The sequence below is a fragment of the Aethina tumida genome, chromosome 7, assembly GCF_024364675.1.
Source record: "Aethina tumida isolate Nest 87 chromosome 7, icAetTumi1.1, whole genome shotgun sequence".
NCBI lineage: Eukaryota > Metazoa > Arthropoda > Insecta > Coleoptera > Nitidulidae > Aethina > Aethina tumida.
Genome location: NC_065441.1, coordinates 3,757,784 through 3,779,385, shown reverse-complemented (window position 1 = coordinate 3,779,385; position 21,602 = coordinate 3,757,784). Strand labels below are relative to the sequence as shown.

Sequence of the window (21,602 nt, the reverse complement as noted above, 5' to 3'; positions counted from 1 at the left end):
CTCGTCGTACACATGTGCCAGACGTGAAAAAACCGTATCCAGTGTCTTCAGATTATGTGCTGGATGTTTACATTAACATTTAATACCCACTTTAAAACCGTATTTTTTTTCTGTTGCAGTGCTGGGAGAACTGTGAGCTGTTGCAGAGCAACTTCCAAGTGTGGGGTGCGATGTGCGAGGAGAAAGAGATATGTGTAAGTATTTTTTTCGTGTGATTTATGACGCACAGAAGTTTTTAGTACCGCACAAGGTTTTATACTAAAAGGGTTCGGTGCTCGTAAAGCAACTATGTGTTTGGCAACATTGTTTTAAGAAATTACGTTCGATATTCAAAAATTCAAATGGCACCGCAGGGGGTGGCTGGGCCCCCAAAAATAGAAAACGGGGCGATAAATCTTCGTAGCGACGCAATTTAAATAATCAATTGTCATTGCACCGGACCGAGCAAAGTAACTGTTTGCATTTGAAAGAAGAGATTAATTCGGCATTGTCTGCGTTTTAAGTGGGTGCCAACCCTCGTGAACTCGGAATTATACGCATTTGAAATTCAGATTTAAGGTGTTTTAATAATTGAAATTAGGTTAGTCTTTTACATCTGGATTACAAGCGGGATATATATTCTATTCAAATCCTTTTAAGGCTAATGTAGATTAATGGTGCACGAAATCAAAATGTTTAAATTATGTTGGATAGTTTATACCGCATAGATAATTGCCTTGGTTTTAATTTTTGCCGGAAAATCGTGGAGAAACACAAAAGGAGACCACACGTTAGAAAACGCATCCAATGATAATATCGACAATATAAGAGAATGGCTGACAATCGATAATTATTATTGAGCATCTAATTTGCATCACGCAATAATACAAGAAACTATAAACCGGTATAATTATTCCGTGTACACCTGAACGCAGACCGACCAGAGCCGGTTAGCGGACAAGAAAAGTGTACACAGGCGAGCATTTTAGCCGTCTGGCCGATGAATAAAGAAGATCATCTCGTTGCATTCGTCCGGCATACTGTACAGATTTAAACCCCCGCCCAATGTAACAAATGAGCCTATTAATATAGAATCCAGGGTTGTAAACAGGGACACAACAAGTGCATTAGAGTTAAACGCGACGGAATCCGGTAACTCAGTCATTGTCGTGTCGGGTGGACAACAATGGATGTCGAAAATTCACTGCGAGCTCCTTGAAACTAGGAAACTCACTTTATTTGATTAAATGCACGGGTCCGGAGAATGCGCCCCATAAAGACGAAGAAAAATAATCCCCGATCCGCGCTACACAACAAACGTTTTAAATGTCACATTCTCGCTAATGCCCGGCCTTCCTAATAAAGAAGATAATGAATAATAATGCCCTAAGTAACAACTACACACGCCCCGAAGACGCATTAAATAAATAAGCTGCATCTGGCTAATTGAGCCGGTGACTCCCGACCGAATTTCTACACAGGATGGACATTCCCGGAATCGGCGCAATCCTCCACTTAAATTTACTGCTCTTTTAATGATGTTACCGGAATTTATTGCCCGGAATATTCACCAATTCTAATGCCAGGCAAATAGGTGTATTAAAACTAAACGACCCTTGTACTACACTACTTACAAGTCCATAATTCCACTACAGATTAACTCGTTATAACTCTAAAGAGAACAGAAAGGAGTCAAAGAAAAAAGCCTCATACTTTACGTAGATGTTTATTATTTTTGTTGAAATTTAATTTTATATTTTTAGCTTAACCTTTTCATCATTGTTTAAAGTTTTAAAACAAAAACCGAAATTGTATAGAGATACTTTAAAGAACCCGCTCGAAAACATTGTATTTCATTTTTAATATCCCCCCAAGTTTTGCAGTCCTGCGGTTATTAAAAACGCGCGAGCTGGATATAATCGGTTTCAGAGCCTCCCTCTTTTCCTTTCCTCGCTGCTGCATCGCCTTGTACGAAACCTTTAACTTAACATAAAAGGGCTAAATCAAGTTTATATTAAATTATACTTGTTACCCTTTGATCTTTTCTTTGTCCAGGACAAAGATAATTAACTTTTTACGATATTCAAGGGAACTTTATCCCTTTAAGTTTTCTTAATAAAATAATTAACAATCTGGAATTTTTGCGTGCCTTTTATCAAAGAGCCAGCCATTCGCATCATTTTAATCAGAATTTCTGATGACTTCAAAACAAATTGCTAATTGACTTTTAAACTAGTAAAATAAAAAGGATTCCACCATGCAATTTCCTAAGTGTAAAACTTCTCCTTGATGAACAATTTTTTATCATCGCCTTTTAATATACGTCTAAACTTTCCAGAATTGAATTATTAAACACATTTTGCTTTATATTTAATAACAGCACTAAAGTTTAACAATCATTTAAAAATTGATAACTGAATTAATGCTCAGGAAAATCGAATCTTCTCATATACAAATTACGGGGATTAAAGCAGCAATTAGTTACTCTTTTTTCGTAATTTAGATGTTAATTTAAAAGAGGTACCTCGCCAGAATTTTAATGGGGTACACGTTGAATGTATCAGTCAAAATATCAATAAATTAGCTGTCAACCTCTTCACAGAATTAACAACAATGGACGTATTTACTTTTATCGGCCGTATAAATTAAGCCCCTCGAATTTACATATAAATTGTATTGTACGGTTAAAGGAAAGATTAAAAACAATCGGATAAATTAAAGAGGCCACACAAATATAGACCACTTGAATAAAATATCCTTAATTAAGTTTTTGCTGGAGGAGGAAGTTACGGCCCGACTACCATAAGAATGCCATTTATGTTTTTGCGCGAAATAAAAATATTCCCAGAAGAATAATGGGCATCCTTTTTTCAGCGCGTTCATTTCACCGCACGATTTTAGTAGCACGTGCGAATGCACCCATTGAATTATTAAGCGGAGCGACGATATTCCAGATTTGCTTAAGTCGCACGGATGCCTGAATCTTTCATCGCGTCCGGGATAATCCTCGAGGAAGTACAAATCATGAAAAATGTAGTGGCGGAGCGAGGTGAATGGCGCTCAGGCGGCCATTGTTCGAAAAGTACCCGTCCAAAGAAAAGCGACATAATGAAAGTTTAATTAAACCGGCGCATAAATATAAGTTATTTAGATGGAGTGAGCCGAGTAAATACGGGACTGTTCCCGGATACGGGGTTCGAGTCGAGGGCACTTGTGCCGCCTAAAATCCGAAATACTTATTCTTGCCGGCTCATAAACATGGAGGGTGGCGGGATAAACGGGGGCGGCCCACTTCAAAACGCAGACAATATCAAATTAAATCTATTAATCTCTTCTTTCTAACGGCTCTACTCCACTAACCCATTGACTTTGCAATTGATTATTCAAATTAACCCGGGAAATTTGGCATATCTTTATTTTCTCAAACCACTATCACATCAATTTTCACCCCACGTGTATATCCAATTTCCGGAAAACGTTTTACCTTAAACTGGTTGTCATTATACAAGGATAAAAAGGTACTTCCTAATGCATGGTCCATTAAAAAGTAATAATACTTTGTTTTTGGAAACGGAGTCTTCATCAGAAATTCTTTCCACCTTCTAAACCGGATGTTACTGACATTCACTCGCCGATCGAAACAGCTAACAAGTCACAAATAGGAATAAAAACAATTGATAATAAAGTCTATCTGGTTAAAATAAATGTTGTGTGGGCGCCTGAAGAATTTCAAACAAGTAATTAATAACAATAGCAAGTTAACAGTGAGCGAAGAGCCCACGTAGATTGTTCACAACTGCAGCGTTTAACAGTAATCGGTTAGAATATCTTAATTACGAGTCGACGGGGTAATGAATTTAAAACGGCTATTTAAAAAAATATAAAATCAATAATTTAAAGTACTCATATCGCATGACAATATCTCATTTAGAATCGAATGAATGCTCTATTATAAACCGAGCACAATGTATCCATTATGAAGGAGCATTACGTTTAGGAGATGATGTATATATGTAGATGGTTTTAGTCGTAAACCGTATCAGTGCCGAGAATCTCGGAATATATGACAGCTGTTGATACAAAATAAATAACGAAAACAATCCATTCTTAAATCCATCCAGATAAATATCATTAAGGAAAACAACATTGTGCTTTAATGTTATTTTTATGATTCGAGTCTTATGAAACACACACACAGATCCAATCTATTAATACACTTTTCATCGGATGCCTTCAATCAATATTTACTCGACCAAAACACTAAAAAAATGTATTTATTCTTTTCAGTTCCCTGGTTGCCAAGAGGCGTGCAGATTCCACGCGGAAGCATCAACCAACACGCAGCAAACACAACCTGTGATCCACACGAAAGGCGAGGGCGTTATAAAAGTATCAGGAGCCTTGGCCAGATGGCCTAGACCTTCTTCCATCGACACCAAAGTCCCTCTAGTCTACGTAGTCATGCGCAAATCCAAAACCGGACCCTGGAGACAAATCATCCAGACTTTAGATCTGACCACTAGGGTGCCCGCCAATTCAGACCAACCTGGTGCCATGTTGAGAGTTTTGGTTGTCGACCCGCAAGGTTTGGTCACCATTTACAGCCCAGATGAGGCTAGCAACAGGGAGAACAAGAAGAGGAAGAAGACCATTAATACAGAGATCAAGGCCACAACAAGCAAAACAACCACAACAGACGTTGATGCTCCCTGGGTGTTAAGAGAAGTGTCTCTCATCCACCAGAAAGTGCTGGTGATTGGCGAGATCGCTTGGGAACCCAAATCCAACCGCGGAGTCTATTTGGTCACCTGGGAGGTCGACGGCGGTGGTCTCAAAGGCAACTTGTTCACCGACTCCACATCCGTAACCCTATCCTTGTGGCCCGACACAATCTATCACATCCAAGTAGAACTCGTGTCAAGAATTCCGGGAGTCGAAAACCTTAAATCCGAAATGATGGACCTGGACACGGGTCGCGCCCAGAAAGTCTCAACCGAAAGCCAGGAGGACCTCAACATGATCTCCGACGAGGCACCGGAAGACGTGAACTTCAACTCACCTCTGTTGTCCGTGTTGGTCAGCGCAGTTCGAGGAGAGAACACGCGCAACAAGTACCGCAGGATGGAGTTCGTGCTCGGCAGTTGCGCCGCCATCATCCTCTTCGCCTTGGTCCTCGCGCTGCTGCTTTGGAGACGCAGAAGCAGGAGGGGTCTGGTGGAGAACATGATCACCGGTTCTACCGGCGTGCGCAGCCAGAAACTGGTGGAGGACTTCACTGGATGTACAGGTACGAGGACATGAATTTTGGTTAATGATGCATTGTGCGTGACCAGATATCGAATCACGCGACCACTTTTAACGAGCTGTTTATGGGGAAATATGCATAATGAGTTAATTAATGTTGGGATGGGAGTTTTAATTTGGAAATGGTCTTTTTCTGCTCTCTCATTGTTTTTAAGTAATTTTAAAGGCTCTACATGCTCTGTAGACATTCCGAGAAGTAACAACCCTAAAGAGTATTTATATATTTTGTTTGTTTTTGTCGAAAGTCGTTATTTTTTCTCACACGTCTAGTAATTTCAATGTTCCGAACATATTTCACGTTCCCTGCAATTACAATCTAAAACACATGCACTTAACACTATCTGTAGTTTCTCCGGGTCGGTAATAACACAGACAAAGAAACAAGGAAATATTTACCCAATACCAACATTTCTCCGTGCCATAAATTAGTAATATGCGGCACATTGCAGATAGTTACATAAATAACCGAGCCATCTCTGCGGAGAAACTTCTGCCATTCGCATGATAGGAAAGTATAACGGACTAACGAGCTTTTACGGCGTATGAGATTCTTAAAGGAAGTCCGATATCACGATACCGACTGCTACTTAGAAAATTAGCGAGATACACATCATGCAACACCGGGGGGGAATATTAAAAAGTGTGACGTTGCGTGAACCGATTTCTCTAATTGACCCGTTTGAGACTTTTGACTGATTCGGACTGTTTTTGTTGTTACAGGGTTCGAACCGATAGTGACGGTGATGCCGCCGCCCGAAACGCCCGAGGTGTCGTTCCAAGGTGCGACCAGCAGCAATTTCTTAAGCCAAAACGAGAAGACTGTGCAGGTGTGACGTCACAGCAGTGACCCGATCGCTCGCGTGTTAGAGGACGAATAAAAAAGTTCCTAAGTTCATAAGTTGGGAGTGCGGAATGGACGTTTTTTATCTCGAAACTAAAGAATTGTATGTATATGTGTATAAAAACTAGTCTCCGAAAAACTGTTAAGGTAAATATTATACGTGCGAGGACTGCGACATAATCTTGCTTCAAGCGAAACGAAAGAATGATTACGTGCTAAAATCAAAGTGCAGTGTAAAAATTGTACTTATGTAAAATTTAGAGATACTTTTTTTAATTTTTGACTGTGTTATTTTTTATTAAGATATTTTAATTATTTATTTATAGTTACACATCTATATTGTAAAATAGCCAAAAAATTATTAAAATTTTGACTGTGCTACTTAAATAAATTTTCAGCTGGGAGTGTGTTTCAGTGTTGCCGAGTCTGGCATGGATTTAAAATTATACATGCATATCAATTAGAAATTGGACTTTTAACCTTCCAAAATTTGCTTTTGCTTCATGCCAACCAAATCAAAACTAGCTACAATTTTACATTGACACACACGCCCCTTAATTATTTATTAAATTGTATATAAAATTCCAATTTTCGTCCAAATTTTAATAAATGTTATTAAATGATATCAGTGGTATAAATACTTGTCAATATTTGGACTAGTAAACTTAGTGAATGTTACTAGCTAGCTTCAAGACTTTTAATTGTTTCGACTTTTTTTAAACTTTTTGCAGATTTCTTCGTATTCGTTTCCGAAATAATTTTTGCTGTACTAAATATTTCAAACAAATACAGAGAACTCTGCGTATACCTGATGTCAGTGATGTCCGATGAAAATGTTTTAGTTTTTCTGTAAATAATTTATTGTATTATAATTATCTATTATATACCATATAAGTTATTTTTCTATTACACATGGTCTTAGTCAGTTCCATGGCTAAATGTAAATATAATTATTATAATTATTATCAGTGGACTTATGTGTTTTACTCTACTTCCTGCCTCCACTTCCCTAAATACAATTTAATTACAATTACAAGAACAATGTTGAACAAAAAGGGTTTGCATACCCAAATATTAACAGAACAAACAAGAACAAACTTCTAAGTACGAACAACTTTCAAACCGCCAGATAATTTCGCCTTAAAGACATTTTAATAATGTGAACAAAGTATAAAACGAGCCTCTTAAACCATCCGCATCCCTAATTCGTAACCTAGCGAAGGTTTGTGTGACCGTGTTGTACATAGTGATGGCCACAGAAGATAACACGCCATTTAGTAATCAGGCAGTCGCTTTTACTGAACGTGTTTACTAAAATAAATGCTAGAGGAATTAGGCAAAATCTATTAAGAGCGGCGGAGAATTGTGCCAAATCATGGAAATTAAAATTACCAGATACTAATCACGCACAAAAAAGGTTTTTTGTTCAAAGTGAACGGGTAATTGATATTTCAATATCCATCAATCAACATTTTTTTTAAAGAAATGAGAAGGTAAGTATAATTATTACAGTATGAATTTGATTTAATCCGAAATTTAAAAAGTACGTGCCACATTGATCCGGCCCGGATTATTGAATATACCAATTAATACGATTATATCAAGCAAAAATCACCAATTACTGGCATCGTATTAAAACGTACATAACCCGGGGCATTTTTATTTTTCGAAAGTCGTCCCGCAATCGCATGAACTCCCCCGCAATCAAACATTATCATCTCCCGAAATATTCGAGGGCTCTTCCGAAATTATACCATTGGCCATCGTGGGGAAAATAATCAATGTTCATCAAAAAAAAAACACCAGCAATAAAAAAATAAAAGTACTTTACTTCAGTATTGAGTTAATTTCGAAACGTGCAAAATATTTATTCAGCTCTGTTTGTTGGGCTTAAAACAAAATGAGCTTGGAGTCTCGTTTATTCAAGGCTAATTTGATGAGTCTAATTTATGAAGTTAATTGTTCCTTTTTGTGTTTTTTAAATAAGTATTTCTAGCGTCGTAGAGGAGACATTTGCGTGAAACCGACTGTACAACATGATGAATGTGAGAATAATACGCGAACATCCTACAGAAATTACACGTTGTATCATTAGTTGAGACGTAAAACAATTATTTTTCTTTATCAAAGTTTTGACTAAATTACATTTGGTGTCCGGAAATGACATGTTTGTTGTACATTATCTAATTTTCTATTTTGAAAGTGAAAAATTACTGTACATTAAAGAAAGCTTTTGTAATAATAAAATTAATTTACTAAAAAGTACATTACATTTGAAACGAGATAGAAAATAACCAATAATGATAATGGTGGTGATTGTTAATGCTTAGACAAATAAGGTGATTAATATTCATGAATCGAAGTTACTGTTTGTCCAATATATTTATTCCTGCTCCCAAAGTAATAAAAACTTTTCAATTTATCCGTCAAATAAAGAGCAAAATGTAAATTCAGTTCGAAAACAAACGATTGAAGTTGTTGGACTTTTAATGCGGCAGGAGCGGCATTGATGAGACTCCACCAACAATAAACCACTAAAAACGGAAATTGTAAAAAGCGACAAATTTAAATTTCTGGGCACGAGGTAGTAAACGCGTAATTTTATTGTTATTTTGCTCCGCGGTTGGCCCGCAAAACTTTTCACCGGTTACAAAAAGGAACGACCTCCAGTATTACCCTTTTATTTATCTGGTTAAAGTTGTGCGACTTTATTGTCCACGCCCCCACATAAAAGCGGACCTAATGATAACTGTCTGTCCCTGTGAGGAAGAGCACTAAAAATGTTTTTATGTACAGGACCGTGGCCCGTTTTTACGAACAAAAACCTCTCCCGTGTTTATTTCCATTTCCGTTAAACGGCGAAAATGGCACGACGCTGATACGGGCTTTATATTATGCACATTTGAATATCATCGTTTTGACGGCTACTCGTGTTTTCTAGGGGGTAGCATATAAACGTGGTTATTAGTCTGAGGGTGACACTTAAAAATTACTTACAATGTAAATAGGAACTTCCCGTGGAAAATGGACGGTGCAAAACAGCTTTTGACTTTACAACCTCTTGCATAATAAATTTTGTTTTTAATTATACTTGAAAAACTAAAATAAATAGTCTGCAGGATAATCAAAAGACAGATGACCATACTAGAAGACCAGGTCAGGGTAGAAATTATGCTACAACTCAAAATCGTTTTCTGAGATTTTTAACTTTGAGACGGTTGTGTGATTCCAATTTTTATTTTTTATGAATATCAAATTTTGTTAATTTTTAGTTTATTTAGAAAAGCAATATTTTTTAAGATTTTTTGTAACAATCATAAAAAAGTTTTCCCGTTTTCAGAATATATTAATAATAGTGTGGTGTTTTAATTTCTTGGGGTAGTGTATTTTTATGTTGAGAGACAAATAAGATAAGAAAAAAAATCAATATTCTTTATTTTCTGAACAAATTCCAATTTATATGTATACATGAGACTCATAAATGAATTTTTTATCCAAATATCGATGATACCAATAAATATTTTTTATCTAATCTTATGAATAATGTTAACCTATTTTATTGAACCTATCATAAAATGTAATAATTGCTAAAGAAGCAACTTGAGCCTCTATGATGAGTTCTTTGGTCTCTTGCAATAAATTTTGGATCAATATCCATTTACCAAAACACTAGTAATCTGTGATCATGCAACCCTAATTGATAATTTACATTTTACCCCGTTGATTAACATAGTAACGAAGCATTAATGATGTCCTTACTCCCTCCGGTCAACATCTATTTTAAGATCAATAGGATATTTCACAGCAATTTTAGCACATTCAATCCACAAAGTGTCATCGATCTAATTCCGTGCCTCTCAAAATTGTGTATCCTTGACGGAAAAACAAACTAGACAAAACTAAGTGTAAAATTAACAAATAAACGTTCGTTCCTCTTTAAACCAGCTCTTCATACACATAGGTGCTAAATTCATTAGCAGTTCGGTATGAATAAGTGGCACTGAATAATGGCATTAAACGGTGATAAACATTAAGTGACGCCGTTAGAGAGAATTTTCGTTCTATTATTTTAAAGTGTATTTGCTTGGATGCACCCAGTAAATTTATCTTGTTAGTGCGCAGGTGTTGTTCTCTCATTAGGGCCTAGCCAGGTTGAAATTTGATACGGCACCGTTCCATGCATAGTCGCACCCTTCACCGAATCCGTTTCCAGTTTATACGACTGGATTATTAAAACGGGAAAAATGTTATTTTCCACGTTTCAGCATCCCTTATGGTCCGGCGGGAGGACGGCAACATTGGCTATCATCTCGTGGGGATTATCTCTCGCCAGATGCAGCCCACCCCTCGTCAATCCGCCGGGCTAACTTGATAGAACTCCATACGTGACGGAAATCGACAACGACAACTTTGACTTTTGCCAATGGCGCCGGATTGAATGTTCGGGGGCACAGGTGTTTGTCAATTTTTTAAAGGCCCAATAAAGAACGAACTTTTTTAAGTTGCGTGGCTGTTTTACGTGATCGTAATGCGGAATTCACGTGGAAACAAACGCTCAAATGAGCATCTTAAACTGGAAAGCAGAAAGACTAATTAAATTTTAACTCGCTGTCAGTTGTTCATAAACTTGACAAAGACCTCTACACACTGACCCTTTTGTGACCGCTGCTGGTCACATTTCGCATGGAGTCACCTCTTATTAGAGCTACTTTATTACGGTCCCGTGCTAACTACTAAAGCGGGCGCTGAATGTTATAGCTCGTTGTGTGTCATCTTGTCGAGCTGTAAAAGCCTCGAATATTTATACCGAACATGCTGGCATTTCGTTCGCAATAATTAGAGAGTACCCCAAGCAAAATATTGGTGTTTGAGTCATGCCTGGGTTTTAACGATTATCGTTTTTGTCTGCTGACAACTTTTGTAAAAACATCATTAAGATCTTTTCTACTCTGTTTCACACGTACATAACAAGTAATTATAACACAAAGCCGTCCCCGAACAATTTGCAAACTCACCCCATAAGTATCAATGAACACACGCACGTATTATATTCATGGTGGGTCTGTACTTCCATCTTTATTATTTTGCGGTTTCGCATGTGAAAAACGGGTCTTAATGGGGTGGCCAGTCGAGGGAAAAAAGTGCATGATTCCGAAGTTATGTCACTCTGGGGGCCACTAGAGTCCAGATGACGTCAGGACCTGTTCGTTCTGGGGAGTCGCATTGCCCAAGTCCCGCGGGATTATCTTCATCATTGGCTGCGTTGCCATGTTTAATCTTTATCTATCTCTGATTCGAACGCATCCAACAACGCTGCTGTGGTGATATTTCGTAATTAATTATCAATGTTAATTAATTTTTTGACGATGAAATAATAGTTGCATGTGCACATCAGCAGATAGTGGATGTTAATGAACTTTCTGGAAAATCAATTAGCGTCGTGGCTACTGCAGTAATCAATTTGCGCCACAAACAACAAATCAATCTGTAGTTTTGACAGGTGGACAAACACTCAGTATATCAAATTGAAACAGGCACCGGCCCGCAGTTGAATTATTGAAGTATCGTTTACCATTTTAATATATTTGCATACGTAATTTTATTGGATTCTTTTCAGCGGAATTACCATAATGTTGATCAACCTTTAAGACAGATTTTGTTTCAGGACGTTGTTTATTAAATGGACTTGTCTTATAAATTATTTATCGGCTGCTACTTAACATTTTTTGGACCAAGCGAAATACAAAAGGTTTTCTTACTAAAAACTAATGGTACAGATTGCTGTGTTATTAACTTTTTGTGTTAATAATTAATCTTGTATCAAATTAAAAGTGTTTTGGTCATGATGGAAAGGCCAATAATCCCAAGGTCTCAAACACTTTCATCTAAACTAGACTTCTAAATTCTAACATTAGAAATTAATACAAACGAACACAAAGTAACAATTTTAAATTGAGGTAATTTGTAAAACCGAACCAATAAACAGGCATGCGGGGGCCCACAATCAGACCAATCAATCTGCAAAGGTGCGAACAATCAGATAAACAATCATATTAGCAGAAACATTAAACGGCGTAGTTTATGACGGGCACAAACGAAACGGAGAAACAAAGAATGTCGATGTCGGAGGACGATAAAGCTGGAATAGAGGCATCATTCAAAGAGCCTTCCATCTCGGCTCGCCAAATAAGCAATCAAGTGGTACTATAAGCCACCTCCGAAAACGTTTAGATGCAATCGCGCTTATTACGGGCATAAAATATTACACGGTCCCGTGCGGAAATGTAGCCGTCGCACGGAAGAACATTCTGTATATAACTCAATTTGCCCACGAACCGACAAATAGATGCTTATCGGTGTCCGATCGTTATTTTTCTTGCGGGCCCACCATCAAAACTGGGCGGTGGCGTTTTTTCTCTTATTTTTACACAATCCACTCTCCTGGTCCTTTGGGAAACTGGTTTAATCAGATTTTTTCGCAATCAACAGAACTGTGCTGATTAGATCTTGATGCAAAATTTCAAACGACCAAACTCAATTATTCCAATACAGTTTCTCTTTTGTTTAGTTTCTAGTTGAATCGAGATAAATCTCTTTCATACGTTGTCAAAACAATAAAAAATCTAAAAGCTTTTCTCACATAATTTACTGTTGATATATTAAAAGAATATAATAGTATTACACACAGTAAATTAAATGTACATTCCCCGTATTTCCGACCACCATCCTAGACAAACAGATAAATCTAGGCGCATTAATATGTGACATAAATTCAAACAAATGTTTCGAAAAATCCACCCTCATTAGATATCGCAGTTCCCATCCCCTTTATTAATGCTATTATGGCGTTTGCTTCCTTTTATCCGCCACCCTCTGTAAACGAGACGGAGAAAATCCGTGACCTCCACAATTCCATTCGTAAAAGGAAATAAATGTATGTATATAATAAATCCGAAACTGCCAGTTTATGACGCACACGCCAGACAAATGCTTTGTGATTTCCAATATGTTCGCCCAAAATGCCGGGGGATGAATGTATGTTATTTACGGGGAAATGCACTGTCTAATTGACTGACAGTTGCAACAGAATTGTGCATATCGATTCTTAATTATCTGCAACCGTCTTTTGTACAAATGAACCAAAATGTCCAAAATTTTATTGGACCACTCCGAAATAAATCTAATAAAAACTAGAAAACTAAAATTATGCTTCAAGTTTCAAGTTAATTGTATAAAACAATATTTAAAATGTTTTAGATTTTTTTAAGTGTTAAGTGAGTTGATTAGTGAACAGTTTCAAATGAAATGAAAATATTTACTGATCTGTTTAAATAGTTCTCGAAATATTTATATTATATATATAAGTACAGAATAAAAAGTTAGGTATATATACTTTATTAGACATTTGTGTGTCAACCTTCTTATGTCTAAATGAATGAAAATGTTCTAATTTTATTTGGCCACCAGAAAAATAAAAATTAATAGAATTTGTCTAAATTGTAAATTAACCAGTTTCAAAATTGTTCAAAATATTTTATAACTGTTTAAGTATGAAGTGAGGATTTTAAAATTTAAAAATAAATTAAAATAGATGATTTGTGGACAATTTAAAAAAAGAGGGAATACTGTTTAATGACCTATTTAAATAGTTTTCGAAATATTTATTTTATATGTAGAAATACAAAATAAAAATTTAGGTGTGTTAAAAAATTATCTTATAAATCTTATCTATCTGTGTCAACTTTCTTGTGATTAAATAAACAAAAATATCTAAATTTTATTTGGTCACTGGAAAATGAATACTATTAGAACTTATCTAAATTGTAAATTAAATAGTAAAAGTCTGTTTTAAGTTACAAAAAATTATCTAAAGTGTTTAAAATTTAAGTGTGATTGTGGATTTTAAAATTATTAAAAATAAATTAAAATAGTTGATTAGTGGACTATTTAAAAATAAAGGTTTTATAGTTTGCTGAACTACTTAAAATGTAGAAGTATTGAATAAAAAGTTGTGTACAGTTAGTTACTTAAAACGTTTAAATTAAAAATTATACTACCTCATCTGTATTAAAAACTTTTAGACCTGAACCAATAAAAAATAAATTCCATTTAAATTGAACTTTTAGAGTTGAAATTATTATTTTTTCACCGCTAATTAATTAATCTCGTTGCTTTTTTGCCGACATGCCATTTGGATTAAAAACAGTTGATAAATATCAGTGATAATGTAGGATTAATTTTTTAATGAATAAATCAAATTAATGTCGGTTTGACAGTACGAATAACTCTGATATTCGAGTTGAGTAAATGTATTCAGTCTTTTTAATTGAATATTTAATGAAGTTAATTTATAGTCAGGCGGATTTGAAAATTAAATCAACAAAACTTTTTAAAGGATTAACAAACACATTTGCTTTTTTAATATTTTTAAATATAGATATGATAGAGTTATCCATCGGATTAGTAAATATTCAAAATAAATTATACGAAATAGGAAGTCGAATAATGAATTAATTTCATATAAATTCCCGCACAGTCCGATATCTGATTACAAAACATTTTTCGCTCCACTAAAAATACCTTTAGATTAATCAGGATTCAAATACCTGCGTTTCAGACGTATTGACATGCAAGATTGAAATAGACGATAGCACAGTTCAGATGTTGATCAGGTTTAAATAGTTATAGTTTAAAACAGTCTAGCGTTACAGAAAATGTTCGTGAAAGGAATAATATTGATAAATCGTACATGTCATAATATTTTTCATCGCCACCGAATCAGATCCTGAATCGCGCACATTAATTTATTTGGCGTTTGTAAATGTGCGAACGAGAATAACTTCGAATCAGAGATGTGTAATATGCGTAACTCCAGCTGCATCACGAATCACCACTAAAATTGCACTTTTAAACAGCCACTCGAACCGCGATTTGTTATACACAAACGTTTAATGCGGACTTCAGCTCCGCCACGAAAACGTGGCAAATCGAATTTTCCTCGCGTTCTTCAAGTTACAAGATTAATGGAATTATTATTATCTTCCACGAATGTTTTAGAATCAAAGCATAAAACACTGATTAAACTTGATGGCAGAAACAAAAAATTATTAATTATTTTAAATTACGTTACGGCGTCGTCAGTTGAAAAAAATTGATCGAAATATGAATCTGCGCTGCAATTTTCTCAATTAATAAAATAAGATCGGGTCCAGTGGCCTGAATATTAAACCGGCGGCCGCATAAGTGCTAATGCCTCAGTTCTTATAACTGTTAATGACGGCTAATAAGTCCGCAGAAGAAGCAATCATTGCAAATGCTTTATTACATTAGCCGAATGATACGGAAAGAATGCCTAGATCCATTTACGGTCGAAATAAAAGGAGCTGTAATCAGTAGCCGGTGCCATTACATCTTTTAAACACATATACTTAGTTGTAATTGTTAAAAGTAGATTGACGTGAAATTATTTTATGATGTGTAATTTTCTAATAAACTTGCTAATGTCTGCCGACGTCAAAACATCCAAATGATTTATTACTAATGATTCCCAGCAACCAAAGCTACTCCACGAGTGTAACTAATCCAAAAACTTCTCCTCAAATTCATGTGTGACAAAAAATGACATTATATTTAAAGTACGAAACTACACTGCGTCGCAAAATTATGGAGGAATACTTTTAAAAATTAACAAAACTGAAATTATTATTTTTTAATAAATTAAGAAAAATCTATGAATATTTATTGAAAAAGAAAATACGATGCTATTAGAGAAATAATAAAAGAAAACTAAATTTTAATGTCTATTTATCTGTTTAACGGGCAAAAACAAATATTTTGACGAAAATTTTGGGATACCGTATGGCTAAAGGGTCAAAGCTAATAATTTAAAATTGTATGTTTAAAAACGATATTCAAGTTTAAATTCCACAATTTCTCTCTTAAAATCGTTGGAAAATGTTCAAAGCTGTCTAAATAGTAAAATATGTTTTTTACCTTAAAATTAATTAATTACACATTTGTTTGAAAACTGCTTAAACAATAAACTATGTTATTGAAAAGAAAGAGTTGTTATATTAGAAGTAATTACAAGAAGAAGTTAGAATTAAATTGGATACCAAATTTTCAAAAAATTGTTTAAATAATATACAGATCTGTATATTATAAGTGTTATCTAAATAGTAAAATATGTTGTTTAAACAAAATTCAGACACAACGAAATAAGAATTATTATATTAAAAGTAACTGCCTAAGGTGGTCATAAAACTGCTGTCAAATTAGTAAGATGAGATATTTAAACAATAACATCCAAGTACGGACAAAGAACAATTACTCATCATACTTAAAGTTTCATAATGTGGTATAGAGAATTATTTTAAAACTTCCATAATTATCTAAGTAATAAACTGTTTTAATTATTTAGAAAATATGAAAAGAGGAGTTGCAGAGTGTAGAAGTTTCGGAAAAAGATTGCATTTCTGAAGAATGATTACTGCTTATTCAAAGAGTGTTTACAAAATCAAGAACATCAATGGTGAACACAGTGAAAAGGACTGTGTGATTTAATTTTCACGTGAAGAATCAATTATTCCAAATGGGACATTTAATTTCCTTTGACATTCGTTCGAAGAACGAGGCCCTATTAATTCTAATTACGGCGCATCGCAGTTAAAAAGAGTAATTTCGTGGCATTGTCGAAGTAATTGCATGCAAAATTTTTCTTGTACAAATTACATACGCAAGTCGGCCAGACTTATTGTACGTTTTGGAATAATGCCGGCTGAGAGAGGAAGCAAAATTACATATGTAAACAGTGTGGAAGATGTGTGCTGTTGTGTACGCCGAGTTGTGGGTGTTTAGATGGGATTATAGAGGTAATAGGTCCGTTCTACGATGGAAAAGTAAAAAACGCATAATGGTGCAAAGGAATTTGTTGTGAATGTTTACTTTCTACATTGTTAATTTTTATTTTTCGGTGAAACATTTCGGTCTGAAATTATAGTGTTACATCGTCTACAAACATTTACTTTGGCTAGGGTCATAAATTTATTGTTACCTCCGCATTTTCTGCTTATTAAACGTAATTATTTTTCGATACATAATTGTTTTATAATGAGAGTCCAACCGAAATTAGTCAATTAAACCGGCGATGTCGTATCCGTTTGATTTATTGGAGTCGGATAATAGGAGGATCATTCGGTTCGATTAAACCGTTAAAACTTGTCAAAAGTTCTACTTACAATAAATTATAATCCGAAACCATTTTTTTAATTAGGAATTTATAATGGAGTTTAATGAATAAATTATGCATTGTATACACAGGCGATGTATTTCGATTAAAAACGACTACACATTAATTCAAGTAGAACATTTAGAACGTATTAATTCTGAAACAAAAAGCACACTCATTTGCATCAAATTATTATCCAGGTGGGTTTTTCTAGTAAATATTCAAATTTATCAACAACACAACATATTGAACACATAAAGACCCAAATTATTTCTCACTACTATCGATTGGCGATTTTTTAAACACAGTCATTTTAATAATTATCAGATATTTTGTCTAAATTGCCCATAATTTCATATGATTAGTTTTATTCGTTTTAATTATCTTTAATGAAAAGTTCCGCAACTGTTTAAAATGTTGAATTGTTTAATTTAAATTTTTTCACAATCTTACTGTTGATTTCAGCCAAACACGAAAATGTTTGTGTGCGTATTCGACTGGGCATTTTTTAAACACAGTCTTTTTAATAATTGCTAAGATACCCTTGCCCAAATTAACCGTAATTTCATATGATTAGCTTTAATCGTTCTAATTATCTTTAACGAAAATCTTCGCTTGGAATTATGCATTGTTTAAATAACCAAATTACTTCGATCAATTTATAATTAACTAAATATGTGTCTGCAAATTGACGGTCTGACGCTTGCTTGTAAATACGTCGTAAAATTACCCCGCCAAATGGCTCATGTCTGGGACATAATGAAATAATTGATTTAAAAATGGCGAAATTGAATAATAACACGGTGGCTGTCAATTGACCCAAGTGCATTTTTGATATAAAACAGTTAACCAGACTTTTATTATTAACGGCCGTTTTACGACCACTAAATAAATTGCTCCATGAGAAAATTAAAAGCACACAAAACTTCTAACAAGTGTAGTTCGTATAGCAAACACATAAATTTGTGATTCGGTACTATTGTACAATAAACCAAGATTCATGCATGATAAATCATTGAGCAGTTTTCCGGTATCGTAATTGGAGACCTCACACTACCCGCCACACCTCTCCCTCGACACAACCAACGATCGACCATCGACGAATTTAAATCCAATCAATTTTTTCACAGCACATAATTCTCCCGATCTAGGAATGTTTATTGGAATGGCGGATTTTTAATGGCACCAATAAACAACGTTCGAAAATATTTCCGAGCGAAAGATTTGTGACTGTGCATCCGAGGTTTAAAAACGATTTACATATGGAAATTACCATAACTATTCGATCCATTGTGTCCGCACACAAAAAACAATTGCTCTGGCCCACCATGGGACTCGATAAAATATTCCGGACCATCCACTTCTTCGACGGTGCGTTTTCTTGCATTCTGAGTGCAACTGCATCCAATTTTTATGAAACCAAACTCAACGAATTAAAGTTATGTAAAAAGAAGCTAACCACTATTTTATTCGGAACTGTTTCAGAAGGTTCAAAGTTGTCTAAATTGTATAAAGACTGCTCTAAAAGTTTCAGAAACTCTACAGAAAGCTTTTCGATTTCCTAAATTATCTAATAAAAGGCTTCAAGGTGTTTAAATTATTCTACAAGTCCCAGAATTTTAATTTGTATAATAAATTTCAAACTATTCACATTTTATTCACAACTATTTAAAAGGTTTTGTCGAAATTGGTTACAAAGCTGTCCTAAAGGTTTTAGAACTGTTTAAATTCTGTATAATACTAAGTTAGAACAGTCTTAAACTTAAAGTTTTAGAACTGTCTATTTCTGGAACAAATAGAATAAGTTTTACAACTGCCAAAAATGTACATGAAACTGTATTATTATTACTTAGTATATAAATCTATAATCTATAAATACTGTTTCACAAGTTTCAGAACAGTCTAAATTGTATATAAAGTTATTCCAGAAGTTAGGACTGTCTAATTTTATTACAAAAGGTTTAGAAATAGAAATAAAAATTTTTACAATTGTCAAAACTGTATGTGAAACTTTAGTAATATTACTCAATATATAAATATCGAAAATCTATACCGTCTTCTGAAAGCAGTAAAAAGTATGTGCAAAAATTGTGATGAGTATTTACAGACATGTTATATTAATTTTAACAATATAATAAGAACGATTATTATCATAAAATAAATATACTTTACTCATTAATTAAATTTTGTTCTTGAGAAGAACTGAATTTAATATATTTAATCTTCTCTTTATAAAGAATTAGACACAAATCAAGGCTGGCTAAGTTAAATAATTCAGTCTAATAACAGAGTCTTACAAAGTCCAAAGACAATAATCACACATCATACAAAAAGCAGTTTCACTAATATATTTTTTACTGTTTCTATAAAAGTATACGACAAGAATAAGAAAACGGGGAATGAAAAACGTGGGAATGACCAAGTGTTAACGTATCCAATATTCATTACATATCCTGTAAGTCATAGATTTTTTGTTAGTGCGCAACGAATTTTTCATACAGCCTGGCAATCCTGTTTTCTGCTTTGTAAAAATGTTGTCACGAGTTCTATTATTCCTTGTTTTTTTTGCGATTCTGTCGCAGAATTCGTGTATGTGTTTAAAAATTGTCGGAATCGGATTAGGGGTGAAAATCTGCCCATGCAATTGCGATAAAACAAGATAACGTCCCATAAAATACCAGGAATGCAATAAAGTATAATACGATAAGTACGATATGAATGCATAAAACATTTTACCGAGGGATTAGAACGAAAGTAATGAAAAGCTTACCCTCACGCAATATTCAAGCAGAATAAGAAAATAGTTGCCGTATTTACGGCAATAAAAAGAATACGGCCTTTATGTCGTAATATACTTTCATATTTTTATCTACTCTGCCCATCGGAAAAAAAATATTACGCCTATTTTGTATCGAGAAACAGTTTTTTTAGTTATCCCTTAATATTATTAAATTTTTTACCTCTGGGACTATTTTATTATTAATTAAATGTTTTGGTTTTAAATTTATTAATATTAAGTAGTCTTTAGTTTAATGAAGCTTTTGATACATAATTACACAAAATTACTCTTCAGAAATTATAAACGTTTCGACTAATTTCCTGTCTCTACAATTTAAAATAATGAACTTGTGGAAAAAAGCAGCTAGTTAAATAACTACAATTAACAGATCTTTTTAATATAAACGTTGATAATCACAAAATAAGTCCAATTCCAAGTAAATTATACACAGATAATATATCAAACAGTCATGTTTTATAAATAGAAAAAATTTGCTTCAGCCTCAAATTAAACAGGATGAATGTATAAAACAGAGGAAATTTCTACCGGCAACATGCAAACAATATGTGATGTTCTGTAGTTTTTTCTGTAACAATTTCCTGTTATATTTTGTTGTAAAGACTGTTCAGTAATATCGACGCCTGAAGATAACAACTATAAATTAGCCGGTTCTTCTTTCTTACTTGCACATTATGCAGATGACTTATTTTTTTCTTAAATTAATGCATTCGCAATTTTATACCGATTCCCCGACTTATCCCATTTAATGTATTTCCAACGCATGCAATAAAATTAAAGAACAAATGTTTTATGTATAAGTATGCGTGTCTGTACACTTATCCCTCTTGAAATTATAATAACCTTATATTTATTAAAGTATGTTAATCCTAAGTGAGGTTCGAGTTAATCCTAATTGGAAAAAAATAATACATATTCATTATGTTCGATTTTATCACCGGGAAGACATGTTACTCAATTTACATTTCACGGGAATCAATATTATAAGGACATTCCGTAAACTACTAATTATAATGGCGTGCAGAACATCTGCGTTTTTCTTCTAATTTTATATCTGAAACAAGTTTCAAGCTAAAAAACCAGGAAGAATTATTTCCCAACCGTCTCTCTTTCATATCTATATTCTTCCTCAGTTTCTTTAACGATTTATTAGCTTCGTTTAAAGAATGTTGTTTGAAAGAAACAACTAAATTATCCAATTATTCAAGTGCAGAACCTTTCGACTGCGCCAACATTGTCACCTCTCGGAACCATATTATCAAAACATCCTGACATAGTTTTATGAAGTTGTAGTAAGGGTAGTTTGGCGGTGTCTATTTTTTAAAACAATATTCGCCGTGTCAAGTCGTTTGATGTTCTTACCTGGGGATGAGTTTTACGAGGTGATGGCACGTAATTTCGCGATTACTTGGTGCCCCGTTCGCTCGCTGCGTCAAACGTATTTTGTCGGGAAA

The 21,602-nt window shown here is 34.3% G+C and overlaps 1 protein-coding gene and 1 long non-coding RNA gene across 2 annotated transcripts in view; one reads left to right on the top strand and one right to left on the bottom strand.

Annotated features, from left to right (window-relative positions):
• Positions 1 to 7,097, top strand: part of LOC109598122 (uncharacterized) — a 39,276-nt gene extending 32,179 nt beyond the window's left edge. The window contains exons 3-5 of the mRNA XM_020013962.2: positions 120 to 194; positions 4,267 to 5,266; positions 6,004 to 7,097. Coding sequence (XP_019869521.2) covers positions 120 to 194; positions 4,267 to 5,266; positions 6,004 to 6,116 — 1,188 coding nt within the window. The 3' untranslated portion in view covers positions 6,117 to 7,097. The remainder of the gene's footprint in view (positions 1 to 119; positions 195 to 4,266; positions 5,267 to 6,003) is intronic.
• Positions 1 to 21,602, bottom strand: part of LOC126266272 (uncharacterized) — a 126,135-nt gene that overhangs the window by 18,946 nt on the left and 85,587 nt on the right. The gene's annotated exons all lie outside the window — the stretch shown is intronic.